The sequence below is a fragment of the Triplophysa rosa genome, linkage group LG11, assembly GCF_024868665.1.
Source record: "Triplophysa rosa linkage group LG11, Trosa_1v2, whole genome shotgun sequence".
In the NCBI taxonomy this organism is placed as follows: Eukaryota; Metazoa; Chordata; class Actinopteri; order Cypriniformes; family Nemacheilidae; genus Triplophysa; species Triplophysa rosa.
The window spans coordinates 17,508,708-17,532,745 of record NC_079900.1 but is presented as its reverse complement, the minus strand read 5'-3'; the positions used below and the strand labels follow the sequence as shown (position 1 = coordinate 17,532,745).

The 24,038-nt window shown below is 37.6% G+C and overlaps 2 protein-coding genes across 4 annotated transcripts; both read right to left on the bottom strand.

The window, feature by feature from the left end:
- Positions 1-60: 60 nt before the first annotated feature.
- tmem184a (transmembrane protein 184a) lies at positions 61-18,343 on the bottom strand. Of its 2 annotated transcripts, none has more exons than XM_057345656.1 (9): positions 18,032-18,343; positions 16,778-17,026; positions 11,010-11,175; positions 7,637-7,727; positions 7,308-7,383; positions 6,012-6,103; positions 5,737-5,906; positions 5,373-5,570; positions 61-2,011 (listed from the first exon to the last, which is right to left on the bottom strand). In XM_057345656.1, exons 1-9 carry the CDS (start codon positions 18,056-18,058, stop codon positions 1,779-1,781), a joined length of 1,302 nt encoding a protein of 433 aa, XP_057201639.1. In that variant the 5' UTR covers positions 18,059-18,343; the 3' UTR covers positions 61-1,778. The 2 variants fall into 2 exon arrangements, with proteins under 2 accessions (XP_057201639.1, XP_057201640.1); XM_057345657.1 differs by having other exon boundaries at positions 65-2,011; positions 17,894-18,342.
- Positions 18,344-18,988: 645 nt separating this feature from the next.
- psmg3 (proteasome (prosome, macropain) assembly chaperone 3) lies at positions 18,989-22,218 on the bottom strand. 2 transcript variants are annotated; one of them, XM_057346422.1, is made up of 3 exons: positions 22,112-22,218; positions 19,504-19,732; positions 18,989-19,397 (listed from the first exon to the last, which is right to left on the bottom strand). In XM_057346422.1, exons 2-3 carry the CDS (start codon positions 19,720-19,722, stop codon positions 19,245-19,247), a joined length of 372 nt encoding a protein of 123 aa, XP_057202405.1. In that variant the 5' UTR covers positions 19,723-19,732; positions 22,112-22,218; the 3' UTR covers positions 18,989-19,244. The 2 variants fall into 2 exon arrangements, with proteins under 2 accessions (XP_057202405.1, XP_057202404.1); XM_057346421.1 differs by lacking the exon at positions 22,112-22,218 and adding an exon at positions 20,136-20,249.
- Between the last annotated feature and the right edge of the window lie 1,820 nt (positions 22,219-24,038).

Genomic DNA, 24,038 nt, shown 5'->3' with positions numbered 1-24,038 from the left:
TTAGAAATCATCTATATAGAATAAATTCCAGAATTTATTTCAAACACAATTCATTATTATTCATAGTTATAATGTTCAGTTATATATATATATATATATATATAGACGCATTATATTTTGACAGATGACAGGTCAGGACATACAGTACAAAGTAGATGTTATTACATCATTTCCTTCCTCCACATTTATAAGGCAGCAATCATTGGCACAAGTCTTACTTGTTAGATTGAGGAGTCACTTAATGCCACCTTCTAATATTGCTTCAATAGGGGATATACATGGCTCCTTCATAGATTAGCGGACTTTGAAGAGAGCAACAAGATCCTTACAGATATCAAAAGAATATCAGCATCATGAAAACAATTTCGTATTCAACCACAATCCAGAAGTCATCTTCAAATTTTAGAACCCATTACATTTTTTTGAAGGACTGAAAAAGACTTTACACGTTGTGCAAGTAGTAAATATATATACACTTTTCAATAGGGATGTAACATTCACCGTGAGCCGGTTGAAAATAGATTATAATGTGTGACGATTCAAATCGGTTGAGGTGTGAACTGAATCGCAATACATTTTCTGAACAGCAGGGGCCGCCATGTTCACTGCAAACCTAAACGTGGACATGCTGATATTTCTTAAATGCAAAAAATTCCAAGAAAAGCACAGACAGTATTAGTTTGTTTATATTAAAGAGACTTTTTCTATTATTAATTTGTTATAAAATTGCAGTTTAGTTTTGTTATTTGAAATAAAACAATTTTATTATACAAAGAAACGTGAAGCATTTAAGAAATAATGCAAAGGGAAGTTGTTCATTTCTAATTTGTTTCAACTCATTTTGTAAAAATAAATCGTGAATAAATCGCATCGTGAGATCAGAATCGTGAATCGTTACATCCCTACTTTTCAATAACTCTGTGTGATACTTGACTAAATACATAACTTTGATGGTATATTAATGGTTTCAACCACTAAATGATGTGAAAACACCAAAATATTGTATAGAGAAACATATCGTAAGGTAGCTTATCACATAATGTGGCTAATATAAAAATGCCCTTTAATTTTTTTAACAGTCGATAACCAAACATAATTTAACATTAACGTTCCCCTTTAAAACCTATACAATTAAAACCCAACGTCATAAATTAAAGCTTTAACCATCCAATGGCTGAATACGATTTATTTGCAATTTAAATACACGATGACAGCAGTATCGCCTTTTTTTGCATCAGATCCTGCAAACTTCGAAGGCTTGAATGAATGAGTCTCCAAATCAATCGACGTCTGCATGGCACGACTGATACAAAGCATTCAAAGAGCCGCAGACAACATTTTGAAGTGCAAGTTCCAAAGTCTGTGAAAGCCGGTTCGATTCGTCTTGAGACCCAGCAAAGGGCTGCTGAGCAAATACTTCAAACGGGCAGACGCAATAACGGCTTTCGAAATTGCCAGTCCCAGATTTATGCCGTCTGAACGGCTCCTGATGCCTCACTTTTATCAGGCATGCATCATAAGAATGGTTTTGAATGAGAAGGGACGCCATTACAGCGCCATTACAACGACCATTACAGGGCAAGATCATCTGGGGGTACATCGGAGATCCAAAACAATGAGCAGAGAGTGAGAAATTAACCGTTCCAGAAAGCGTTCATTCCGAGCTCTTTTTTTTAAAGAATCATTAGCAGATTTACATTATTAATGTCTTTTTTTCAGTCAAAATGAGTCATGTTTGGCTTTTGGGATTAAATATAGAGCTCAGGATTGATGAAGAACTAGAACTCATCATCTGTGTCGATCAGCATCACTTTGTCCGATTTTTTTGAACTCTTTGTGGTGCTGACTCCTGCTTTGCCGTTCACGTTGGGCTGCACGACTTCCTGGGTGGACTGCTGGGTGTACTGTTGATATGCCGGTGAGAAGTTATGTATTGCGTCCTGGACCATGTCACCAGGGTTTATGGTTTCCTTCAGGCCGCTGGAGATGCTGTGCATGGGTGCTACGTTCTCTGCCAAAACAAAACAATGGACAAAAAGCGTCAAATAACAAGTGGCATACTTTCGATGGCATCTTTTCTTTTTGATATGAGAGGGATGTGAAATTTAAGATTAAATATGGGTTTAGTAGATGTAACTAAAACACTCTACAAAAGGAAACAATGCATTTTCACACAGTCTTGTCTGTAAACCAATGACATCACAAGCAAAGAATGCGGTCGCCATTTAAGCCCTTGTTAGATCTTGGGTAAATGTTATCCAACTTCAAGGGAACATTTGTCATGATGAGCAGACCAACACAAAGCATATCATATTTTGTGTGTTGCGTGTAGGTCTGGATTACACAATCTGCAATATCCAATGACATTCCAACACAATGCCATCATAGCATTACCCTCACCTTTTGTAAACATGCCGCCACTGGCACTGCCAAGGACCAAGCCAGCTATTTCCAAATAGAAACTAGGATAAAAAAACGTACTGGCTCAACTGGCGCAGTCTGCAAACCACTCTCCTGCTTCATTTATCTACTAGAGGATTTTGGGCAGCACGCAAGAAAAATCACAATCCAAGAGTTTCTAGACATTTCTCAGACGAGGATGTATTAAATGAGGCTACAGAGTACAGCCTGATACACTGCAATATGAGTTTCAGCAAACTATATCTAGCCTGTATTTGATTGATAAGAACTTGGCCAGACATGATGGCAGGCCTCCACAAGAGGCACGGTAGTTTCCAACCTTCTGTTTAAGACACTGTTTGTAGGTATTTGTGTTTTTCAGACACTGGCCCAGGAACTGTGGGATTGCTCTGGCAAGCCTCAAACGTGGCACTTAAACCGGAGTTAAGAGGAAAGTGTTTTGGGACCTGGTTTTATGGATAGAAGGTAAAACATTGGAATCAACAATGTCCCTGAGGTAGTAAACCGTTTGGCCATCAACGGCAAACGTCAAATCTTGAGGGCGAGCAATGAGAATAAGCCCCTCCCACAAGTTGTGACATCATACACAATAATTGTGTTTACAATTGGAGTGGATTATGACTGGATGGTAAAATATAATCCAATATGGGACAGTTTAAGTAAAATCCATAATCTGATGACAGTTTTGACCTGTGCCTCTTTTCTTCATGCGAGAGTAAACGCAAACAAATGTTTACTTCTCGTTTCTTGTAATGCGATCGCTGTTGTTCTGGCTGTTGCACATTACTTACGTTTTTAAATAAACATCTTAAAACTGCGTGAACAACGCAGTTGAGTTTAGGCACTGAGAATGCACACACAGAAAGAAAGAGAGAGAAGCAGGTCAATAATTATATAATTGGAGTTATTACATAATGCTTTAGCATCCTTTGGAAGCTTAAAAAGAGGCACTCCCATTGTAAACTGAATAACTTAGAACAGCACAACATAAAACAGAAACAAAATCAGTGTTTTTGTCCAGAAAAACAAAGAAAGCCATTAGGGTTTGAACAACGTGGGTGATTAAATGATGACAAAATGATCATTGTTTGGATCAACTTCCTTTTAAAGTTGTCATGAAATGGAAGTCGCGACTGACTGTTTTCCCTATCATAATGTATATCTGAGGTAAAACGGCTTCTAAAATATGGAAAGAAAAACAGACAGTATTTGATTTCGTCCATTGGGAGCTGGTTGGATCGTTGGATGTTGGGCGTTGCTAACAAATTGGAGGCAGATTTGAATCTTTTCAGTGACATTTTGCTAGCGAGGAGGGGCAGAAACGAGTAGCCCCGGCCTCACGCCATAACTCGTGACAGAATAAAGAAGTTGTTTTAAGGGGGGTTACGTTTTTGATTAAGATGAGTGCACACAAATAAAAAAAATAAGTTCACAGATTAATAATTTATAAAAAAAACCACACTACAATAGTCCATAAAAAAAGGAGTTCATTTTGATTTCACTGTGACTTTTAAGGGATAGTTCACCCCAAAATTAAAATTCAGTCATCATTTAGTCACCTTCAAATTGTTCCAAATCTGTATAGATTTCTTTGTTCCGATGAACACAGAGAAAAGTATTTGGAAGAATGCTTGTAACCAAACAGTTCTTGGACCCCATTGACTACCATAGTAGGAAAAATTACTTTATCATTTTAATATTTTGAAGAATGTAGGACAGCAAACTACCATTGTAATTGTTCCTACTATGGTGGTCAATGGGGTCCAAAAACCATTTGGTTTCAAGCATTCTTCCAAATATCTTTCTCTGTGTTCAACCAAACAAAGAAATTAATACAAGTTTGGAACAACTAGAGAGTGAGTAATTCATGACAGAATTTTCATTTTTGGGTGAACTTTTCCTTTAACTATAATGTAATTGGCTCACTAAGCTGCGGATGTCGTGTACACTAGTCGAGGCGGTCTCAGAGGAGTATTCTGCCAAACAAGCTTCAGCTGGGCACACAGTTGTGACCTTTTATCAACAGCGAAAGGTTATGAAACCAGTAGCGGCTTCAACCTTTGAGCTCAGCGTTAAACGACGCTCGAAACAAAAGACCGCCACGCATTCGTATGCCAGCAGTACAGTGAGGTGTTTGAAAGCCAATTACGATCCCCTCACACATCTACCTGTAACTGTCGAGTAGAACGCGTCTACGTTCTCAGCTGGCGCTGAGACGGGAGATTAACAATTCAAAATGACACGAGGCTTGAAACATGCACATCTGACTGACAGGCGAGTTATATTGCATTCGCTCTCAGAGCGCAAAACTAATGCAGCTTTTAACATTCTGCTGCTGAAGTGACATCAGTTGGTGGTAATTGAAATAGAACTGCTTTCACCACCTAAACACAGGGACAGCAGAATATGACTAATATATGTGGAGGTGAGTTTTTAGCCCACAGGCTATGTTCGGGAAACAGTTTCCTGCACAGTATTGCATCGTGTTCTTTGTGACCTACGAGGGTAAACACAAGCAGAATGTTTACACAATTCTTTCCTATGAAATGAAAACAGCAGTAGCCATGGGCTATCAGTGTACAAAAGAACATAAGCGCTATAAAAATAATCTGTATGACTTCTTTATTATTAAACTTCCGTTATAGCCTTGTGTAAGGAACATACTCTTCACACTATTCTATTCAAAATACAGAAAAAGAGACTTTGTTTTCAATTGAAATGACACCATTTGACCTGCCACAGGTCTGAGTTTCTCACAAACTGATGTTTTCTACGTGTTGAGCATTCCAGCCGAGCTCTGAGTCATAACCCTCCTGAGGAAGACAACTTTCAGTTGCCTCATAAAGGCTCACCGAGACATGTTTCTAACATCCTCTAAAGTTTCTTCGACAAAACAAGTTACAAAGTTTTGTTGTGCTTTTTTTAAGCGTCAGATTTTTAAGCATTCTAACCTGGTTCTTGACTCTTCTTCTCCTGGTACACGCTGGAGGTAAAGGCGTAGCGGAGGGCGATGGCGGCAAAGAACATTTCAATGCAGATGATGAAGTTCTGCCAGCCGGCCGCCACTGTGCCAGCACCCACCTTGTGTCCATCTATCAACAGAGCTTCAGGGATCACGCCACAACGTTCCAGAATAGCCAAAACCATACCTGGGAACACAACCCAACAATCCTTGCATTCATACAGGGAAATATCTAAAAACGCTAGTTAAAAGAGTGTAAACGTCGCCTTTATTCTCAAACAGATCCGCTTCCAGACTCATACCATTGGTTATAAGTTATGGAGTCCGTTCTGATAGTCCGCTGAATGACTCACCTTGCCAGAACGACAGGAAAATAACAGACTTGATGGTGAGGAACTTGAGCACAGGTTCATAAGCTCTCAACAGGTCACTGGTGGTGAAGTAGAAGAGGAAAAGGGCGTAGAGAGCCAAACTGACAGAGATGTTGTAGACGATGGTGATGTAGAGGTAACCTCCTGTTACACTAAACAAATATAAACATTACAAGTCAATGCATTTCATATAAATAAAGGTTAATGTGTTATTATGGGAAGTTGATACGAAATGCATGTACGAAAGGGCAGCTCACTTAAAATCTCCATCGTGATATTTGCCGAAAGCCTGGAGGAGGATGGTGATGACGGCCATGATGGGTTTCACCACACAGAACTGCAGCGTGGCCTAGATGATGACATTAGTAATGGAAACGAATGAATTTCAAAAACCAAATCAAAATAAGAGTGGCTTTTAGACCATAACTGTCAGCTTTGAGACTATCAATATGCTAGTAGACAAATAAATGTATTTGATTTTTTTAAGTAAAAGTTTCTCTCTTCTGAGACATCTAATAAACATACTAATGACTCATGTTGCACTGCCCATACATCTGGACATTCTTCCAAATATCTTCCTTTGCGTTTAGCAGAACAGAGAAATGTATACAGGCTTGGAACAATCTGAGGTTAATGATGACAGAATTTTCATTTTGGGTGAAATGTTCACAAAAGTGATGTAACCTAAAGCCTGTAGGTCATTTCACAAAATGGGACAAGCCATTCCTTATGTCCCACCCAGCATCTTGTTTCAACAGGACATATTTCAACAAGTCTGTTTTGTTTGCAAAATAAGACTTGTCCTCATTATGTTTTATTAACATGATAATGTTGCGTATTTATATCTGACAGGAAGTTTCCGTTTCTTGTATAACCAACACACTGTTCGACATGATTGACAAATGCACTCATTGAAAACAACACCGAGAAGACTTTCCCCAAGTTCATTTAAAGCAAGTGTGAATCGGCTGCTTAATCCATCAATGTGGAACTCAAGCTTCAAATCGAAGATGCCTGTCTGAAAATCCATCTCAAAATGATCAAAGTGACTTTTGTCTCCGCTGCAGTCTGATACGTGGCAAGATGACGCTTTGAAAATGCAAGACGTAGGCATCCGGTCCGACAGAATGATGCGTTTTGAAATTCCACTTTCTATAGAAAAAGTTCACATTATTTTCACTCTTTTCAGGATGGTGCTCTCAAATCCAATTTCCATCAGTATTATTCTCAAAGTGCGAATGGGTTCCTCAGCTGCTGCGCAGACAGGGCAGGGCTGACGGCAACAGCTATTTTTACGTTTATTATCGAGCCGCTTGCACCTGTTTCCAACTGTTTTTAATCCTGCTTTAACCGCTGGAGCTTTTCAGGAAAGCAGACTTTACGATGATAACAGCTGCCACTTCGCAACAGTTCAGGTAAAGGCAGGTCAAACACGAGGAGACAGGAGTCATGCAAATTTACCCTATACTGTACAGGCTTTTACATATATACAGTATGTTTAGACTTGCAAACATAATAGGACATACAGTACAATTATGAGACAGATTACAAACCTGTTTGCAGAACCTCAGGAAGCCAATGGAGTAACTCATTCCTACAAGGCAGCACGTGCCATATAGACAACTGGACCTAAAGTGGATAAATGATTTTTTTAAGAAGCAATTTCTTGATACTGTGACAATCCTAATATCGAGCACAGCCTTAAAAATGCCTGCATAGTAGTATTCCATTTTAAACAGTCATGGTAACAGTTAGACAATGGATGTAATAAAAGAAAAATTGACACTGCCAGATAGAAGTCCTCCTTTTAGAAAAGCTACACGTAAGAGACGTACAGAGTTTAACTGGACTCAGTCTCAAAAACAGATGCAATGACACTCACTCAATGGACTTCCCTCTTATTTCCGACATGATGGCGCTCTCTCCTCCAAGATACTCAAAAGACAGGCTCAGGAAGTTGTAGATGACAAATGCTGTTTACACACACACACAAAAAAATCAACATACGTCAATCGCACATGACAGCTGAACTTTGCTAAATTTGCATTGGGAGGTTCAAACACATTGAAACAGATTTCTGTCTTGCTGCACTAAGGACTGGTTGAGCTCAATAGGAGCTATTTTTAGACGCGTTTACATTGCAATGCCTTATGTGCAGAGCTGACCCTTTGACACATTTTTTAACCCATTTACATAACATTGTTTTCAACATCTTTTCTTAAAACAAGTGTGTGTGTCTATCTATTTAGACATTCTGGTGACACAAACTTTTAATAAATGACTTCATTAAATGAATTAAGTTATTAATTAACTTTACTAATTTACAAAACCAGCCTCTATATTGATTTATCCTCAATGTCTTGAAAAAATGGGCATCTGACATGTCACCGCTTGGTTCCAGGTTTTGTTTGTTTGCACATTCACGGTTATAAATGAATATATGTTTTCAGTGGATGTTTATTATCTGAAAGAAGATTTTTAGAGATATTGTGAATGAAATTTGTTGACCGTGCAACTTTTCCATTCAGCAAATCCATCTTAATCTTATGCTGCTATTTAAGGACAGTTTAAAGTCTTCCAGTGTTTACAACAAACGATCAGTTTGTGCCATGAGAAATAAAATATGAAAACAGTTCTTTGGCTCTCTCTTCTTCATATTATTAAACGTAACTACAACCAGTTGTTTAATGTGAAAAAAAAAACCTTTTAGTAAAATGGCAGAAGATCAAAGAAAACATGCCCCTTCTTAAAGGTCCAGTGTGTCATTTTTGGAGAATCTATTGACAGAAATGCAATATAATATACACAACTATATGTTCAGAGGTGTATAAAGAGCTTACATAATGAAGCTTTATGTTTTTACTACCTGAGAATGAGCTATTTCTATCTGCATACACCGCGGGTATGGGATTCCTTTTGTGCCAATAAGAATGAACGCAAACTTTTAAAAAACGAACAAAAATATACAATGAGAAAGAAAAAAAACACTTTGATATTGATAACAATAAACTCAGTTGCAAGAATGTGACATGATTTCTTAACAATTTTCTAAGTTTCGTTTTTGCAAATAATAGTTTTGAATTCGCTGCTAGATTTTTCATTTGCGCTTTCCGAGTTTTCGTTTACGCTTCTCAATTTTTCGTTCGTCTTTCTGGCACAAAGCTCACGTGTAGGCAGGACTTATGGCCGCTTTACGCTGATTGGCTAGTGAGTTTGTGATTGACAGCTCCCTGACAAGGAAGTCGATACTGAAGACAGTACAGTGCAACGAATCTTAGAGAACGATCTGCATGCTGTTATATTTATTGTTTGTACTTAAAACTACTTTCTTATTTAGTTAGTATATTAGTAATTGGTATTTGAAGTTGGTAAGTCACGCGCGGTGTGGATCCAAGCGTCCTCCTCAACCTCAGGTAAATGAATGTAATTCAGATAATAAAGAAAATCGCTAAAAGTTGTATTCCTGTACAGTAGCAATTCTGCCTTTACTTAGCTCGTTCATTGTGTGCTTTATACTTCCTGTCAGGTATTATTTTATGGACTGTAAGATAATTTTCTTAAAAAGGAACGAACAACTTGCATTATAACATCCAATAAAGACATGTTACAGATTATTGGGTTGTGAGAAATTAACGTGCTAAATGAAAACATTGCTGCATAGTTACTGTACAGAGATTAAAACTTTTAGCGATTTTATTATCTCGGTTACATAAATGTACCTGAGGGTGACTTGTGTCCAACTGAGGAGGAGGATGACGATGTCGCTCTTGCATACAGTCTCCTTTTAAAGAATTAAGTCCACTTATAAGTCAAGTACTGTATCTTTCTTTTTAAACTCATGGTGAATGTACAGTATTATACCCCTTTCTTTACATTCACAGAAAGTACACCTCATAAAACACTACCAATACATTCAAATGACATTTATGTTTTTTAAACGCTACAACAAAACAAATTCATAAGGTGACATAATTAGAGGCCTTATGAATGTTTTATTCATTTAGTCTGCCTCTTGCAAACATCAATTTCATTATGTATTTACACACCTACATAAAACAGGTTAGAGAAAAGCAGAAGAGAGACTTCTTAAACTATAAACAAACATTTAAAGATAGAAACAATACATAAAATGCCACCACGATTATAATGTATAAATTAGAAATATGAACTGGAAGCATAACACTTTATTGTATATCTCCTCAAAACTCACTAGGCATCTCGTTTTCCTGATATCATTGTAATTATAAATTATAGACTACTGTCTTGATGGCCTCTAAACACACGTAAAGTTGCATGTGAATATGGCTAACTATCCTGTCTTTACTCGACGTTGGCTTGTTGTTACGGCGTGATAGAGCCTGGAAGCGTGTCCTACTTTTAAGTGCGTGAAAGTTGGCAACCCTGCTAATATACTAACAAAATAAGAAAGTAATTTAAGTACAAACACTAAAACAATACTATACAGAAAACCGCAAGCAGATTGCTCTCTAATCCGCTGCACTGTCTTCAGTGTCGATTTCCTGGTCAGGGAGCTGTCAATCCAAATCTCACTAACCAATGAGAGTAAAGTGGCCATAAATCCCGCCCACACGTGAGCTTTGTGCCAGAAAGGCGAACGAAAAATTGAGAAGCGTAAACGAAAACTCGGAAAGTGCAAATGAAAAATCTAGCAGCGAATTCAAAACTATTATTTGCAAAAACGAAACTTAGAAAATTGTTAAGAAATCATGTCACATTCTTGCAACTGAGTTTATTGTTTTCATTATCAAAGTGTTTTTTTTCTTTCTCATTGTATATTTTTGTTTGTTTTTTAAAAGTTTGCGTTCATTCTTATTGGCACAAAAGGAATCCCATACGCGGGTCCCCTTACAGGGAATTCACCATGTTGTTTCTAAGCCCTAAACAGACAAACTGCTCTACACAGCGAGTTTTGCTTAAATCACAAATGTAAAATATAGTGCTTCAAGTCTTCACAGAAATAAAAATCAAGACACATTTCTTCAGCCTTTTCTCATCATAATAGTTTACTGTGACACAACAAACAGGTTTGTTCAGTTACACTATCTGTTTACGTCTTTGAAACCTGCCACCCAACATCTATAAAGCACGTCCTCCTCCCTCACTACAGGCCTGACTTCCGAACAACAGCTCACGTCATCCCACCAGCATGACACTGGGCTTGAGTAATATTACACCCAGTGGGAAAGAAGAAAAGGGTGTGATGGGGAGAAGAGGGTGGCTCCGGGTCACTGTACCTTCATAGCAGTCTCGAACAGAGTCGAAATAGACGTAATACTGGTCATTACTGATGAGCAGCAAGCTGAGCCAGGAGTCAAACGCAAAGATGGGGACGATGAAGAGGATGCGGATAATGTAGCGCTGCTCGTTAGGTACCGTGTAAGACCTCAGGTGCGAGTAGATCTGAAAGACAAAGATTTTGTTAAGCCAAACGAAAAAGGGCTCAGCTGCACATGCCTGTTTGGCAGTTCATAATAAATGACAACAAATTTGACTTTAAAGCAAAAAGAGTAAAATGCAATGATTTGAGTGTGCCCTGGGGCAACAAGCTGCATAGCAGATCAAAAGGTGCCAAAAACATGAAAAATTCTGTTATGGTAGCAGGTGTGTGGAAAGTCATTAGCACATGCAGTGAGTTTGATAACAGGAACTGGTATACTGCAATAAAGCAAAGATGGATAATAATTGATTAAGTGCAGTGTTAAGGTCCATAGTCGAACTGTTTTATGACTGTACGGTAAAACTAAGTAAATCAAACAAACAAACAAACAAACACAACAGTTACTGTAAACATATTAAAGGAGTAGTTCACCTTCAAAATTAAAATTCTGTCATCATTTACTTACCCTCTTGTCATTTCAAACCTGTATGACATTTTTCAAAATATCAACTTTTGTGTTCTGCAGAAGAAAGAAAGTCATACAGGTTTGAAATGACAAGAGGTTGAGTAAATGATGACAGTATGGCATGTTCAATGCGTTTTATCTACTAAAATACTGGATGTAATAGACATGTGTATATCATGTCTATGTAGGCATGTGACTATTACATTTTCACAACAATTGCAAGGACGGTATACAATATTGCTTTCGTGGTATTGTGTTCAATTTAATAATCAGATATATTTACTGTCATCAATAACAACACTGAAGCCAGGTAGCTTTTCATTTAGTCATTGCATTAAAATAAGACTAGCATAAAAAAAGACTTCACCTTAAAAAAGATACATGCTAGGATCCCACAATATCATAATCTCACCACATGATTATCATGGTCAAAAAATTAATTCACAAAGACAGTATTATTGCAATATCCAATAAAAGGTTTTAAAAAAAAAAAAAAAATTGATGCTATGAAATCAATATTAGGATACATTTTTTTGTCTTTTATTTGGTCAAAATAACTCAGGGAAGTGGAGAGAGAGAGAGTTTGTAACCATTGTGGCTAAATCTTGGTGCTGAATAAGTGTAGAATGAACAATATTGATGATAATTGTGTTGTTTTATATCACAGTTATTGTCAATAATGGTATATTATGACACCCATACATTCTTCCCATCATATTTTTTGCTTATACTTATATTTTTCTTATACTCCATGAGCAAGGGCATGGCCGTACCCACCATTGCGGTTTTTCCATGGTGTGTAATAAAAGTCGTGAAACAATTGCCTAATAAGACAAACTGTATTTAGTGCAGCCAATATTGTAGAAAACGCCTGGATAACTGATCTCAGATCTGGTGTACCTCAGCTGTCTAAGGGGCGATTCACATTTCGCGTCTTTTGCACACGCAAGTTCGTTATTTTAAATGTAGACAAGCAGCAGGCGCGAGCAAATAGGGGTAGCGACGTGGACGCGATGCGCATATGATGTGCCGTGCACATTTTTCTAGGAGAGTCGGCGCCTCATCAAGATGGAAATAGTTCAACTTGTGCGCACCGCAGGTCATTTCACTAGAGAATGCAGCGCTGCTCGCGTTTTCCACACGGTTTTAAACGCGAAATGTGAATCGCCCCTAACAGCGGTCTTCCATGTCCTGATTGAGGCCAATCAAATGATAGTAAGTGAGGACTGCTGTCCATTCAAATGAAAGAAGACTATTGACAGACTTTGTAGCTTAGACATTATTTGCAAACATTTCAAATGCATCACTTTTAAATGAATTCTCATTCTTTAATTATTATAACTTAACCCACATTTAAAAAAAAAACCTGTTCACTCAAAAATTAAAACTTTAACAAAATGCTCTTAACAAATGCTCTTTCATGAAAGATAGATTGTACAGTATTTGAATCTGGTAATATTCGCATAGAAATATAAACTGACCAGGTGTTTATTTTCATCACTGATAAAAAAACAGACATGGTTGTAGCTATTGTTTTTTAATTTGCACTCCAAACGTCCTGAAATGCACATACAGATCAAGAAAGTCAAAATTATTTATTTGGGACAAACAGAGTTGTTGGATCTCTGTATTTCTAAAATCCTGGTACGGCCCTGAGCAAGGGTTGCGTTAGGATAGAACATTCCTAATCTTGACTTTCTGATAAAAAGTAAGCTACTGTGATTTCAGAAACATGTAAACAATTATTCACATCTGTTCTCTAAAATTATTCACAGTATTCTGAAACTGTAAACAGTAACAATATCGTGAATATCACTGAATACTGGTGCAAGTCTACATGCAGCACAGAAAAAACTAGTGAAATCAAGAACATTTAGTAAATCAACACAGTTTTAACACAATTTCTTCACCAAGTAATACTTTATGAAGTGTAGGCTGTTTACGGCTATCGTTAATTCGTCTGATGACAGGTTGAGGTCACAGGAGTGTGTACTCCTGTGTACAGTACAGGCTTATTTAAAACCGCTCTGAACACATCTAATCCAATCAGGTTTCATAGTCAGAACTAACTATTTTATAGTCCATTTTTGAATGCACTATGGAGTTCGTGAGGCTCATCCATAACATTAAAGTCCCTTAAACTGCATTAGCGAGGGGGCTCAATATTCTGTGACTTTCAAACTCTTGGACAATCAATCAGTTAAAATCACATTATTTGAGTTCTTCATTCCACGGATGGAAGCTTGATGTATTTGTGGGCTCTTGAAAAACAAAGGGAGTTGGTCTCTGAACTGATGTCCTCCATTTCACCCAGCCTGCAGGGGAAATAAGTTCATTGTGTCTATAATGCGAACTTAACAATGAGATGGATCTGTGCTCGTAGTAATGGTTCTGGCCATTGACTGTCCGCTGGCTGTCGCAGAGAACCAGTCGAAGCTAATTACAACCTGTCTGAACGAGAGGAACTGTTGTTGGCGCTCCGGGGTCCTAAAACGAAGGGCCAGCGAATCACCGGGGGCAGCTCCAACTTTAAGACAATAAAGCTTGGAGAAACCAGAGTGATGAAAAACAGGTCGACCAAGGAGCGCCGCTGGCACCTTGTCAATGCAATATATAACAATTCACTTCGATTTAAGAAGGGCTGGCCTAGAAGGTAGTTATGTTTCAAATAGCTGGTCTTCAAAGACTGCTTTGATAGTTCCTGGCACTGATGGTTTTGCAAAGTTTTGCAGGCAAATCAGTAACTTCAGAACAGGGTGTTTTAGTAACGCAATCTCAATTTCTGCCTTTAGTATGCGCAGCGCAAGAGCAACAACACTGGGAGAATCTTTTGTAGCGCAGCCGAGAAAGGCGCTGAAATACTAAAACAATCCTGAGGGCTCCTTTAATCTCCTCAGGATTTACATATGTTGCCTCACGCAACCCTCCACCAATCCTCCGCAGGCTGCTATTTGCCAAGCCACGGATGAGGTGGCAGTAGATGAGACGTTTTGCTGTTATGCTGAGGGACAAAAAAAACACACACTGTTTTGACTTGATTATGGCTTGAAGAGGAAAACCACCACACAGCGACTCATTTCCAGTCACCATATACCGTTCCGACGTTGTTCGGCTGCTTTAGAAGCATCACATTTTCAGAGGTATTGGCTTTGGTATGCCGCACAAGACACTTTGAGGGCAATCAAATCCAAGTCCTCTGGGCACATTGCGGGCACTGCAATTCAGAGCTGAAGAAATATCGTTTCTGACCCCTGCTCCCCATCACTAAAATCCCAGTAGTTCAATTACATAAAGATGCTTGAGAAACATATTCTATATTACATTTCATCACGGGTCATTTAGGCTGTGATGAAAAAAGATTCAAAAACATACCAGCAAGGGCGAGGAAATTAGATTTCAACCTTCCACAAAACTGAACAATGCCGGCCAATATAATTGATAATTTGATACGCAAGATGAGTATATTCATATTGTGCAGAGGCCCTTTACCTGACTATTACTTCTACACAACAACTGATTTCATCTTATAACAGCTTAAAACTAATGTGTACTTCCCTAGGCAACACAGCCAGCTCTATTCACAGAAATGTATATTCTAATCTATAATAAATGGGAAAAAAAGAAAGACAGGAAAATACCGAGCAAACTAAGCACTTCCAAACACATCAAACTGATCAAACCTCAGCATAAATAGTATATTGAACAGTCTGACAGCTGGGGAGCCTGCCCTTATCGCTTTTGCTGGCACAGCTGGTGTAAAGGTTAGTGAATGATGCCCTTTTATCAGCCGTGAAACAACTTCCTGTATAAACAGGGGTTGGGTGCACAAACGTCGCTGAGGTTTCTAAAGCTGTTCGCACTTTACACGTGTGAACCCGCGACACTGCCAAGAGACTTCCTGCTGCATTCATATCTCATTTTCAAGCACAAATATGTGAAATACTGCCAAGGATTGAACAAAAGCTCAGATCTAGTTAAAGGGACACCCCCCCCCAAAAAAAGTTCTGTCATCACTTACTCACCCTTATCTGTAAACCTGTATAAATGTGTTTGTTCTAATGAACACAGAGAAATATATTTTAAAGAATGCTTGTAACCAAACAGTTGTTGGCCACCATTGACTATCATAGTAGGAAAAATGACAATGGTAGTCAATGGTGCCCCAGAACTGTTTGCTTTCCTACATTCTTCAAAATATCTTCTTTTGTGTTCAACAGAACAAAGAAATTTATACAGCAATTTCCCTACTATGGTAGTCAATGGTGGCCAAGAACTGTTTGGTTACAAGCACTCTTCCAAATATCTTTCACGGTGTTCATCACGACAAAGAAATGTATACAGATTTGGAACAACTAGAGAGTGAGTAAATGATGACAGAATTTAACTTTTGGGTATACTGTTCCTTTAAAAGAAGCTTCAATTTGTCCTTTTTATAAGTACACATTTCTGTAACTATGAAAGAACTGAGCGAAAGCTAAAGTGCACATTGCAGAACAGTTACGTGTCTCCGCATTACAGAATCAGAGACCACCAAATCCATATTCTGTGTGTACACTGCGCTCTTATCAGCACCAGCCAGTACTGTAGTTACCTTAGGCTGGTCAAGGACAGCTAAAAGTGCTCTGAAAGGATAATGGATCATTTAAAGCAAGGAAAACAAGCATGGCTGCCCAACGCAAACAGGGAGTTATTTATTGATCTCTGATGATCGATAACCATTGGAGAGACAGGGAGTGTTAGTTAATGCTGCTGCTTTTTATGACTGTGTGGTACAGATAGACTTTATAAAAGTACATGGCATTATCTCGGTTTACAGCTGATAGTGAACCTGCGGTCAGGTATGAGGGTGGAGCCTGTGCGTAACAGCTCGTGTTTCCCTCACCCGGCCAATTTGCTTTTATTTGCGTGTGCTCTAAATGAACCACAGCTATATGCCTCAAGCATTTCCCAGGCCACAAAGCCTCTCCATGTAATGCTGAGATTTTGTTGCTCACCGTATAGCCCATACAGGCTTTCACATGTTTCTGCTGGCACTGGTTTAAAAGCAGCAGTGCTCAGATTTACTGTACTAAACTGTGGCTTGGAAAACATGCTGGATGTGCCAGTACCTGTAAAATGCTCAGATACATTCAGATGAATTTAGCAGTTAAATAATCTACCTGGTGACAGGTGATGAGGAGCGCCGACCAAACGAAAACTCCAGACAAAGCTTGAGCAGTGGCGGTGTTGAGGAAGATCTGGTCATCCCCCACGATTTCAGTCCTATTACCGGTCCTGATGACTGTTAGGTTAGACATGTCGGTCGTGTTTGACATTAGCATTGAGTATGACAACAGAGAGGCTGAATCGTTCATGTTTTTATCCAAATCCACTGACAGTGTACTGAAAGCCTCACTCGAGTCATTCATCTGTGGAAGATAAACGAAAGCAACAACTTTAATTCAATTTTAATTCAATTCAATTCAATTTTATTTATATAGCGCTTTTCACAATGTGCATTGTTCCAAAGCAGCTTTACAGGAGCAAATAAGAAAAACACAGAAAGGTCAAACACAGTGCAGTGCATGGTGTTTATAGACCAAGCAAGATCATTATAATAAATAATATCTAATAAATAAATGAATAAATAAATGCAGTCTTTGCCCCCCCCAAATTTTGCCCCCCCAAAACTTTAATAATAATAACTTTTAAATAATCTAATGTAATGACACATACCTTTAATAAATTATCATGTAATTGTTCTTTTAATATTATTAGGTCAATATCATTAAATATAATAGAAACCTATTGTTTTATATGTCATTTAACAGATTTACAAGTCTGGAAAAAACAAACAAGCATTTTAAACCCTCTCACACCCATCATGGTAACACAACAATTTCCTTATAAAGTTTTTTACCTCAACATTGCTACTGTACTTTAATAAATCTACATTAACTGGTATGGTCAAGTCAAACAGACAAAAAAATATTACATGATTACTATATTAAATATTACATTTAAAAAGTGTGAAGGAAATCGTATATGTTTGTTTGTAAACTGTTTTGGGCGTTTGTGAGGGTAGATATACCTGCGAGACGAACACCATTAACGTACTTAATCTTATAAAATTACATTTTCTTCTTAATTTATATAAATAAACACATTTTCTCTCAAAAGGTTTTATAAAGTAAATCTTTTAAAGTGTTCAGACTAAATAAACAGCTATCAACCGTAAAGTATATATATATTTGAACAGAAATGCTAGATGGGTTTAGAGGACTTGTGAAACTTACCCTGATACTTGTGTCAACACCTGCGTGAGTTCAGTCTTCCTGCGATCAAACGCAACCCGAATCAAATGACTTTATCGCAAACCTCACTTAACTCTGTACATCGCACCGAGGTTTATACAAATACACAACATGTATCACCTTTAAAGACAGATCAATGTAAGTCATGTAGACATGGGTAGAGATGGCCGCGCGTCGACACCGAGTCCCACTCACTTCCTAGTTTTATTGACAGGTCTGATCGAAGTCAGGTCATCTTATTCCGCGGTCAACCGCCTTCAGTTTAACTTAATTGATCGTAATAAACTTCTTGTTTAAAGTATATCCAGGGTTGGTTTATCTAAAAACTTACTCTAATTTCACATCAACAGGTTCGTTTGTACGTTTCAAATTAGGCAGGTGTACCGTCTTTCCTACAATAGCGCACACCCAGGTCATGTGACCTTTCGACAGGCGTCCTTGGTCACGTGACGCAAAAGGAATAGAAAAGCACCTGCTGACGAAACGCCAAAGGTAGACAATATATCTTGTACATACATACTACACAAACAAATGTCCTTAATAATTCATTGCGATATGTATGTCACAGTGACATGTGAAAAAAAAAAATCTTAAGCACCTACAAATGAAGAGTTTGGTTCCAAAATGAGATAACTCCGATTTTAAAAATGTTCAAAAATCATGTTTTTTTTATTGTGCATTTCAATTAATATCAATCACACTGTAGTTGGTTTGTTTTCTAGTAACTATAAAAAAATACAGCTAACTAACACAATAAAAACATGATAACATAATAAAAAACATGCTTTTTGAAAAATTTAGAAAATGGGGTTTTCTCATTTTATCTCTGAAAATGGAGTTATCTCATCTCAACCAAACTCTTCAAATAGTTCATGAATTCAAGAAATAAAACTGTAAATTCAGATATATAATGAAAAACCTTAATGATTACTTTGTAATATAATATTTCTGTAACATGTGTACTGCAAAATATGTATATTAAACAAACAGACAGGGCACATGACGCTGAAAAGTACGTCAGGCTGTGATGTGGGTATGAATGTTATTCTCCACTAAAATAAGAGTAAGAGGTAAGAATAAGCGGTAAGAAAATATAACTTTAATCAGATAAATATTACAGTTCAAATCTGTTACACAGAGACAGATGCCATAACACAAAGACAGGAAAATTGAGTCATCTTTGTTTCAGAGCTAACATTCAAACTCACAAACAACAAGTCACAATAACAGTTCACCTTGTCAACAAGTGTTTATGTTTAAAAAATAATTTGTCACTTGTCCTCGTCTAAATGTAGTCTGCGGACATTCTAAATAACCTCCACAGATAACATGTTTACCAGACTTGGCAGCTTTTGATCATATCCTTAATAGTTTTCATAGTTTGAGCGCCGTTGTCTTTGAGTGACAGCCCCAACAGAACCGGCCGGTTGCCTGATTCCTGTGAAACAAACGTTGCTACATTCTTGGCGTAGACGTGTGTAAGAGGCTGCAAGGAAACAACGATTAAAGTCATGGGTAAAACTCAAATATGACTTTATCTCTCACATAATTTTAATCCCACAAAATCCCGTCCGCTGTTTGTAATGAATTACCTCATCTTTTCCTAAAAGTACTCTGGAAGTGAACATGGGTACACTGATGTCACCAGACCTCGTGTCAGGTGTTACAGACACAAGTGTCCCGATTTTTCCATACTGTGTCAGAACGATGAAAATGTAGTTGCTGAATTCTGTGCAGACAACTTGAGTTGGGAGTCCGTTTATTGTTCTTTCTGCTTGATTTGACTTGATGAGAGGTTGAGGAGCCATCATTTATTTCAACCTGTAAAATGAAGCTAAGTTAGAAACTGTGTAGTAGCACAAACAGCATTACAACTAGTAACTAACTGTAACTAACGTTACAGATCTACAAACACAGTTAAAAGGGCCAATAGAAATGAGACACAGAAACATATCTAGCATTTAGCTCTAGTGTTATTCTTGTATCACACACACATACTAACAGTTAGCTCTTTATGCTAATACCGAAGTACCGAGCAGTAGAGGAGCTGCGGGAGTAGGCCGCATGCTGTGACTGGGGTCTGGCTTTGAAAAGCGGTTAGAAGATAAGGAAACGCCGAGGCTTCAAAGGCCAAGCGTATAGCGCCCGACACAACACAGAGAAAATTCGCAACATAATGTATTAAGCACATACAAGCGGTTAAAACACATAGGTAATTACTCACCGTTAGATTAAAGTCGTAAATTGTTTTATTTAGGCTGAACTAGAGGGGGTCTATGAACGTTTTCTCACCGGATAAACGCATGCGCTGTGTTGTTGCAGCTGCGCACATACAAAGTCGAGGTGAGTGGACTGTGAAGTAGCTACTGTAGTGTGATGTTCAGTGTTGCCAACTTTTGCAAGACAAATAAGCAACTGCAGCTCCAAAAACAAGCCCAAAACAAGCCCAACATTATTCATGATCATCAATGTAATTTATGATCAATTATTTATTATTAATGAACGAGCCTGGGTCATTTTAAACTGACACTACCCTGTTTGAAAAACACAAACATAAATTATTTTACAAAAATTAATTGCAAATCTCTGATGTGAGCAGTATAGGCCTGGAGAGATGGAAAAGGAGAAGATATAATGACCACTTAACGTAGCTGTAACAGCCACACATTTATAATGAAGTAAAACTGAACTATATGCATTTGATGTATACTTTTTAAATTATATTCTGCAATGATCAATACATTTATTTAATACAATAAAAATGTTTGATGTTTACCTTATAGCCTAATAATAGGGTCATCCCTCCCTAACCCTTTGCTGCACCGTGATCAGATCTGACCGTTTCGTTCATGTTCACATTTCATCCTAATCGTGACAGATGTAATACATTTAGTTTAGTTGGTAGGGGAAAGGAGGCGGTGTGTTTGAGGACAAATTACGCTATTCACACTGCTTAGGCTTGAATAACGCTGTGTAGCCAAACGCGCAGATCTACACTTTTAACATGTTTAATGATGTAGCCCGGTTATAAAATGCTTTTTATCTTTAAGTGAATATTTCATCTGTTTAGTATATTTACCTCCGATTACACAAAGAGCGCCGATGATTACGTGAAGAGACCACTGTAACATTCTTGGCTTCTCTATGTTGTTTTACGTGCTTAGATATGTTGTGTGACCTCCTGCGGCGCCGCGCAGACCAATCGGCGCGTGACATCATAGTACCGCGAGAGTGATCGACAGTAGACGTCTCTGTATGCTTTCAAATAGCTCTCGCAGTGCTGATGTTATGCTCTGCCGCATGTAGTACAAAAAGCCTACCTTCGAGCAGACAGTGTTAATGGATTGAACAAAACAGCGACCATAGATGTAAAGAAACAAAGTTGCTTGTCAGGTTCAGAACAAGCAACCATATTTTTTAAAATAAGCTCCAAAACCCGCAGGACAAGTGATTTTTTAACGCGACTTGACAGAAAAAAAAACCCAAGGTCGCGTATTATAAGCGGACTTGGCAACTATGGTGATGTTGAAGTTGTGAAGTTACTTTGATTCAGTTTAACGTTGCAAATTTTGAATTACAAGTTTAAGTCGAAAAAAATAAATAGTGGAGTGTACTTGACGCGAAAATCTACTTAAGACAGTAAGAAGATTTGTACTTACGTACTTCCAGAGGTGGGTAGAGTAGCCAAAATCTTTACTCAAGTAAAAGTACAAGTAACTAGAGAAATTGTTACTCAAGTAAAAGTAAAAGTCACTATTTTAAAAATTACTTGAGTAAAAGTAAAAAAGTATGCAATGAAAAAACTACTCAAGTAGCTAGTTACTTAGTTACTTTGTATCTGATTATATAGGCCTACTACATAAAATTAATATTAACGCCAATATTTTAATATTACATTTTAATCAATATTTTTAATTATCATAAGCAGATATCTTTGCAATATACTAGAGAGACTAAAGAATAGACAAACACAGAAGAGACAAGCATTTCTGTAAATTTCATCTAGTCCTGATGTCAATGTAGTTTACACAACTTATTTAGAATAATAGACCATGTCAAACTAAAGCATGAACTAAACTCAGAGCATTTCCTAAGATGATCTAGAACATCTGCAGTGCTCTCTTAAATGAAATACACATTTTTGAACAAAGCTCATGTTTTCTCGTGTTGTGTCACGTGTGTGTTGTGAAACGCTCTTACTTGTAAACAAACAGTAAACAGTGAACCACACGCCCATCAACAAGTTTTCTTCCTTCTGTTCTTCAAATGTATATTTCTGCAAGCCCACGTCTCTGTGTCTGACAGGTAACGCGCATGTTGCTGTGTCTGACGAACAGGTCGCGCGGGTGCGCGCATATGGCGGGCATTTATCATTGCTGGCAAACAATATGACACATTTGCAGTTTTGATTGTATAGATATAGATTAATATCCACTTCATCCAACGCTCTTTGTGTTCTGCGTGTTCTTAAGTTTCGCGCTACGAGGAGTGAGTAATCCTGCTTCAGATGATTCAGATCGTGCTGCGAACTGAACAAATCATTTGAACTGATTCATTAGCCTATTCAAATGGTTTTGCCCATTGTTCAATTAATGCTTTCAAAAGAATCGACTCAAAAGAATCGATCACTCGGGAATGCCCGTAAGAAGAGACGACAACCTTGAAATAAACAACGCGTTTTAAAAAGCATATTTTAAAATGAAGGAACGTCACGCAATGTAAGTTATGTAACGAAGTAAAAGTACAGATTTTCTATTAGAAATTTACTCAAGTAAGAGTAAAAGTTCGCACTTTTAATTTTACTTAAAAAGTACATATTTTCCAAAATGTTACTCAAGTAAATGTAACGAAGTAAATGTAGCGCGTTACTACCCACCTCTGCCTGTAACAAAATAATGTATCGTAGTTTTTGTTTATTCCACAAAAAGGTAATGTCTTTACAATAACGTATATAATATTATGTAATCAAATTATAAAATATAATAAAATATATGTTATTTTATGTTATAAAGTTATATAATAAAACATGGATATTAATTATCTTTATAAACGTCTTATGTTTAAATTCATAGTTTAATATCTATTAAAAAAAATAACCGTTTTGAATCATAATATTCTTCTTTCGTAAGTTTAAGTGTTTGCATTTTGGTAAATGTCCCAAATTGGGTAAAACTGTGTGTCAGCCTCTATACACATGCACAGGCCTACAATATCACATTACATTACAAAGTCAGTAATATGTAGCCCTACAAAGCTCTCACATTGTGTTCTGAATGTATACAAGCATATGTTTTTCGTTATTGAATTATTAAGTAGTCATTTGCCACCCAGCATGTTTTATCTGACTTGTACATACTGAAACAACATGCAAAATGTGTATGTGTCATAGTTTTGCTCAGTCTAGTCCATTTGACAATGTGTGCCATGTTCATTGAAGCTGCTCAGCTCTTTGTGTTCCAGGCTGGAACTACTCTTGCAGAGTGCTTTAGCTTTACATCAGTCTGAAAGAAATTGCCATCTTTGCACTTTTGTCACTAGGTTTGACTAAAAGTGTCGAGGTTTCTTTAATTCTCTCTCAGCAAAACAATCGTTCTTTCTCCTTCTCCCTCTCTTTCACTCTCTCTCAGACCACCTCGCTATAGCAAGTGACTGAAGGATTAGGTCTGTTAAATGTCATTTAAATGTCAGCAATGCTCTATTATTGTAGCTCATTTTCAGTTGTTTTTCATCCTAGCAATTTATATCCTATTATCTCCTGCACCTGCCAGTTTCCCTAAACCCCAAAAGTAATGATAAAAAAGAAATCGTCCGATTTCTTATTTCAGTATGGCTCATGTACATAGTGATATAATGTCCAGATCACCAGTTGTTCTATCATAACACGAAAGGTCTTGCGCAATGAAATATGATGGCCCCACAATATTTTGCTATCATCTAAAGTGAATCTCATTTGCCAAAACAAATCTCAAAAGTGACATTTCGGTGAAATGCGGCATTAAGTAATCATTCTCACAGCTGTTAGCATTAGGTGAAATGGGCGTGCATGCAATAAACATGCTGAGAGGTGATTTACTCTTCAAACTGCTATAAAGAGGCACCAGTCTGAAGCTTTATGGGTTTTGGGTGC

Coding starts and splice junctions, on each gene's coding strand:
- psmg3 (XM_057346422.1), bottom strand. CDS start 19,722: ATGATGGCTCCTCAACCTCTCATCAAGTCAAATCAAGCAGAAAGAACA. Junction 19,398..19,503: donor TACTTTTAGGAAAAGATGAG/GTAATTCATTAC, acceptor GTTTCCTTGCAG/CCTCTTACACACGTCTACGC.
- tmem184a (XM_057345656.1), bottom strand. CDS start 18,058: ATGACTTACATTGATCTGTCTTTAAAG. Junction 17,027..18,031: donor ACATTGATCTGTCTTTAAAG/GTGATACATGTT, acceptor TATCTTCCACAG/ATGAATGACTCGAGTGAGGC. Junction 6,104..7,307: donor TCCTGAGGTTCTGCAAACAG/GTTTGTAATCTG, acceptor GTCATCATCTAG/GCCACGCTGCAGTTCTGTGT.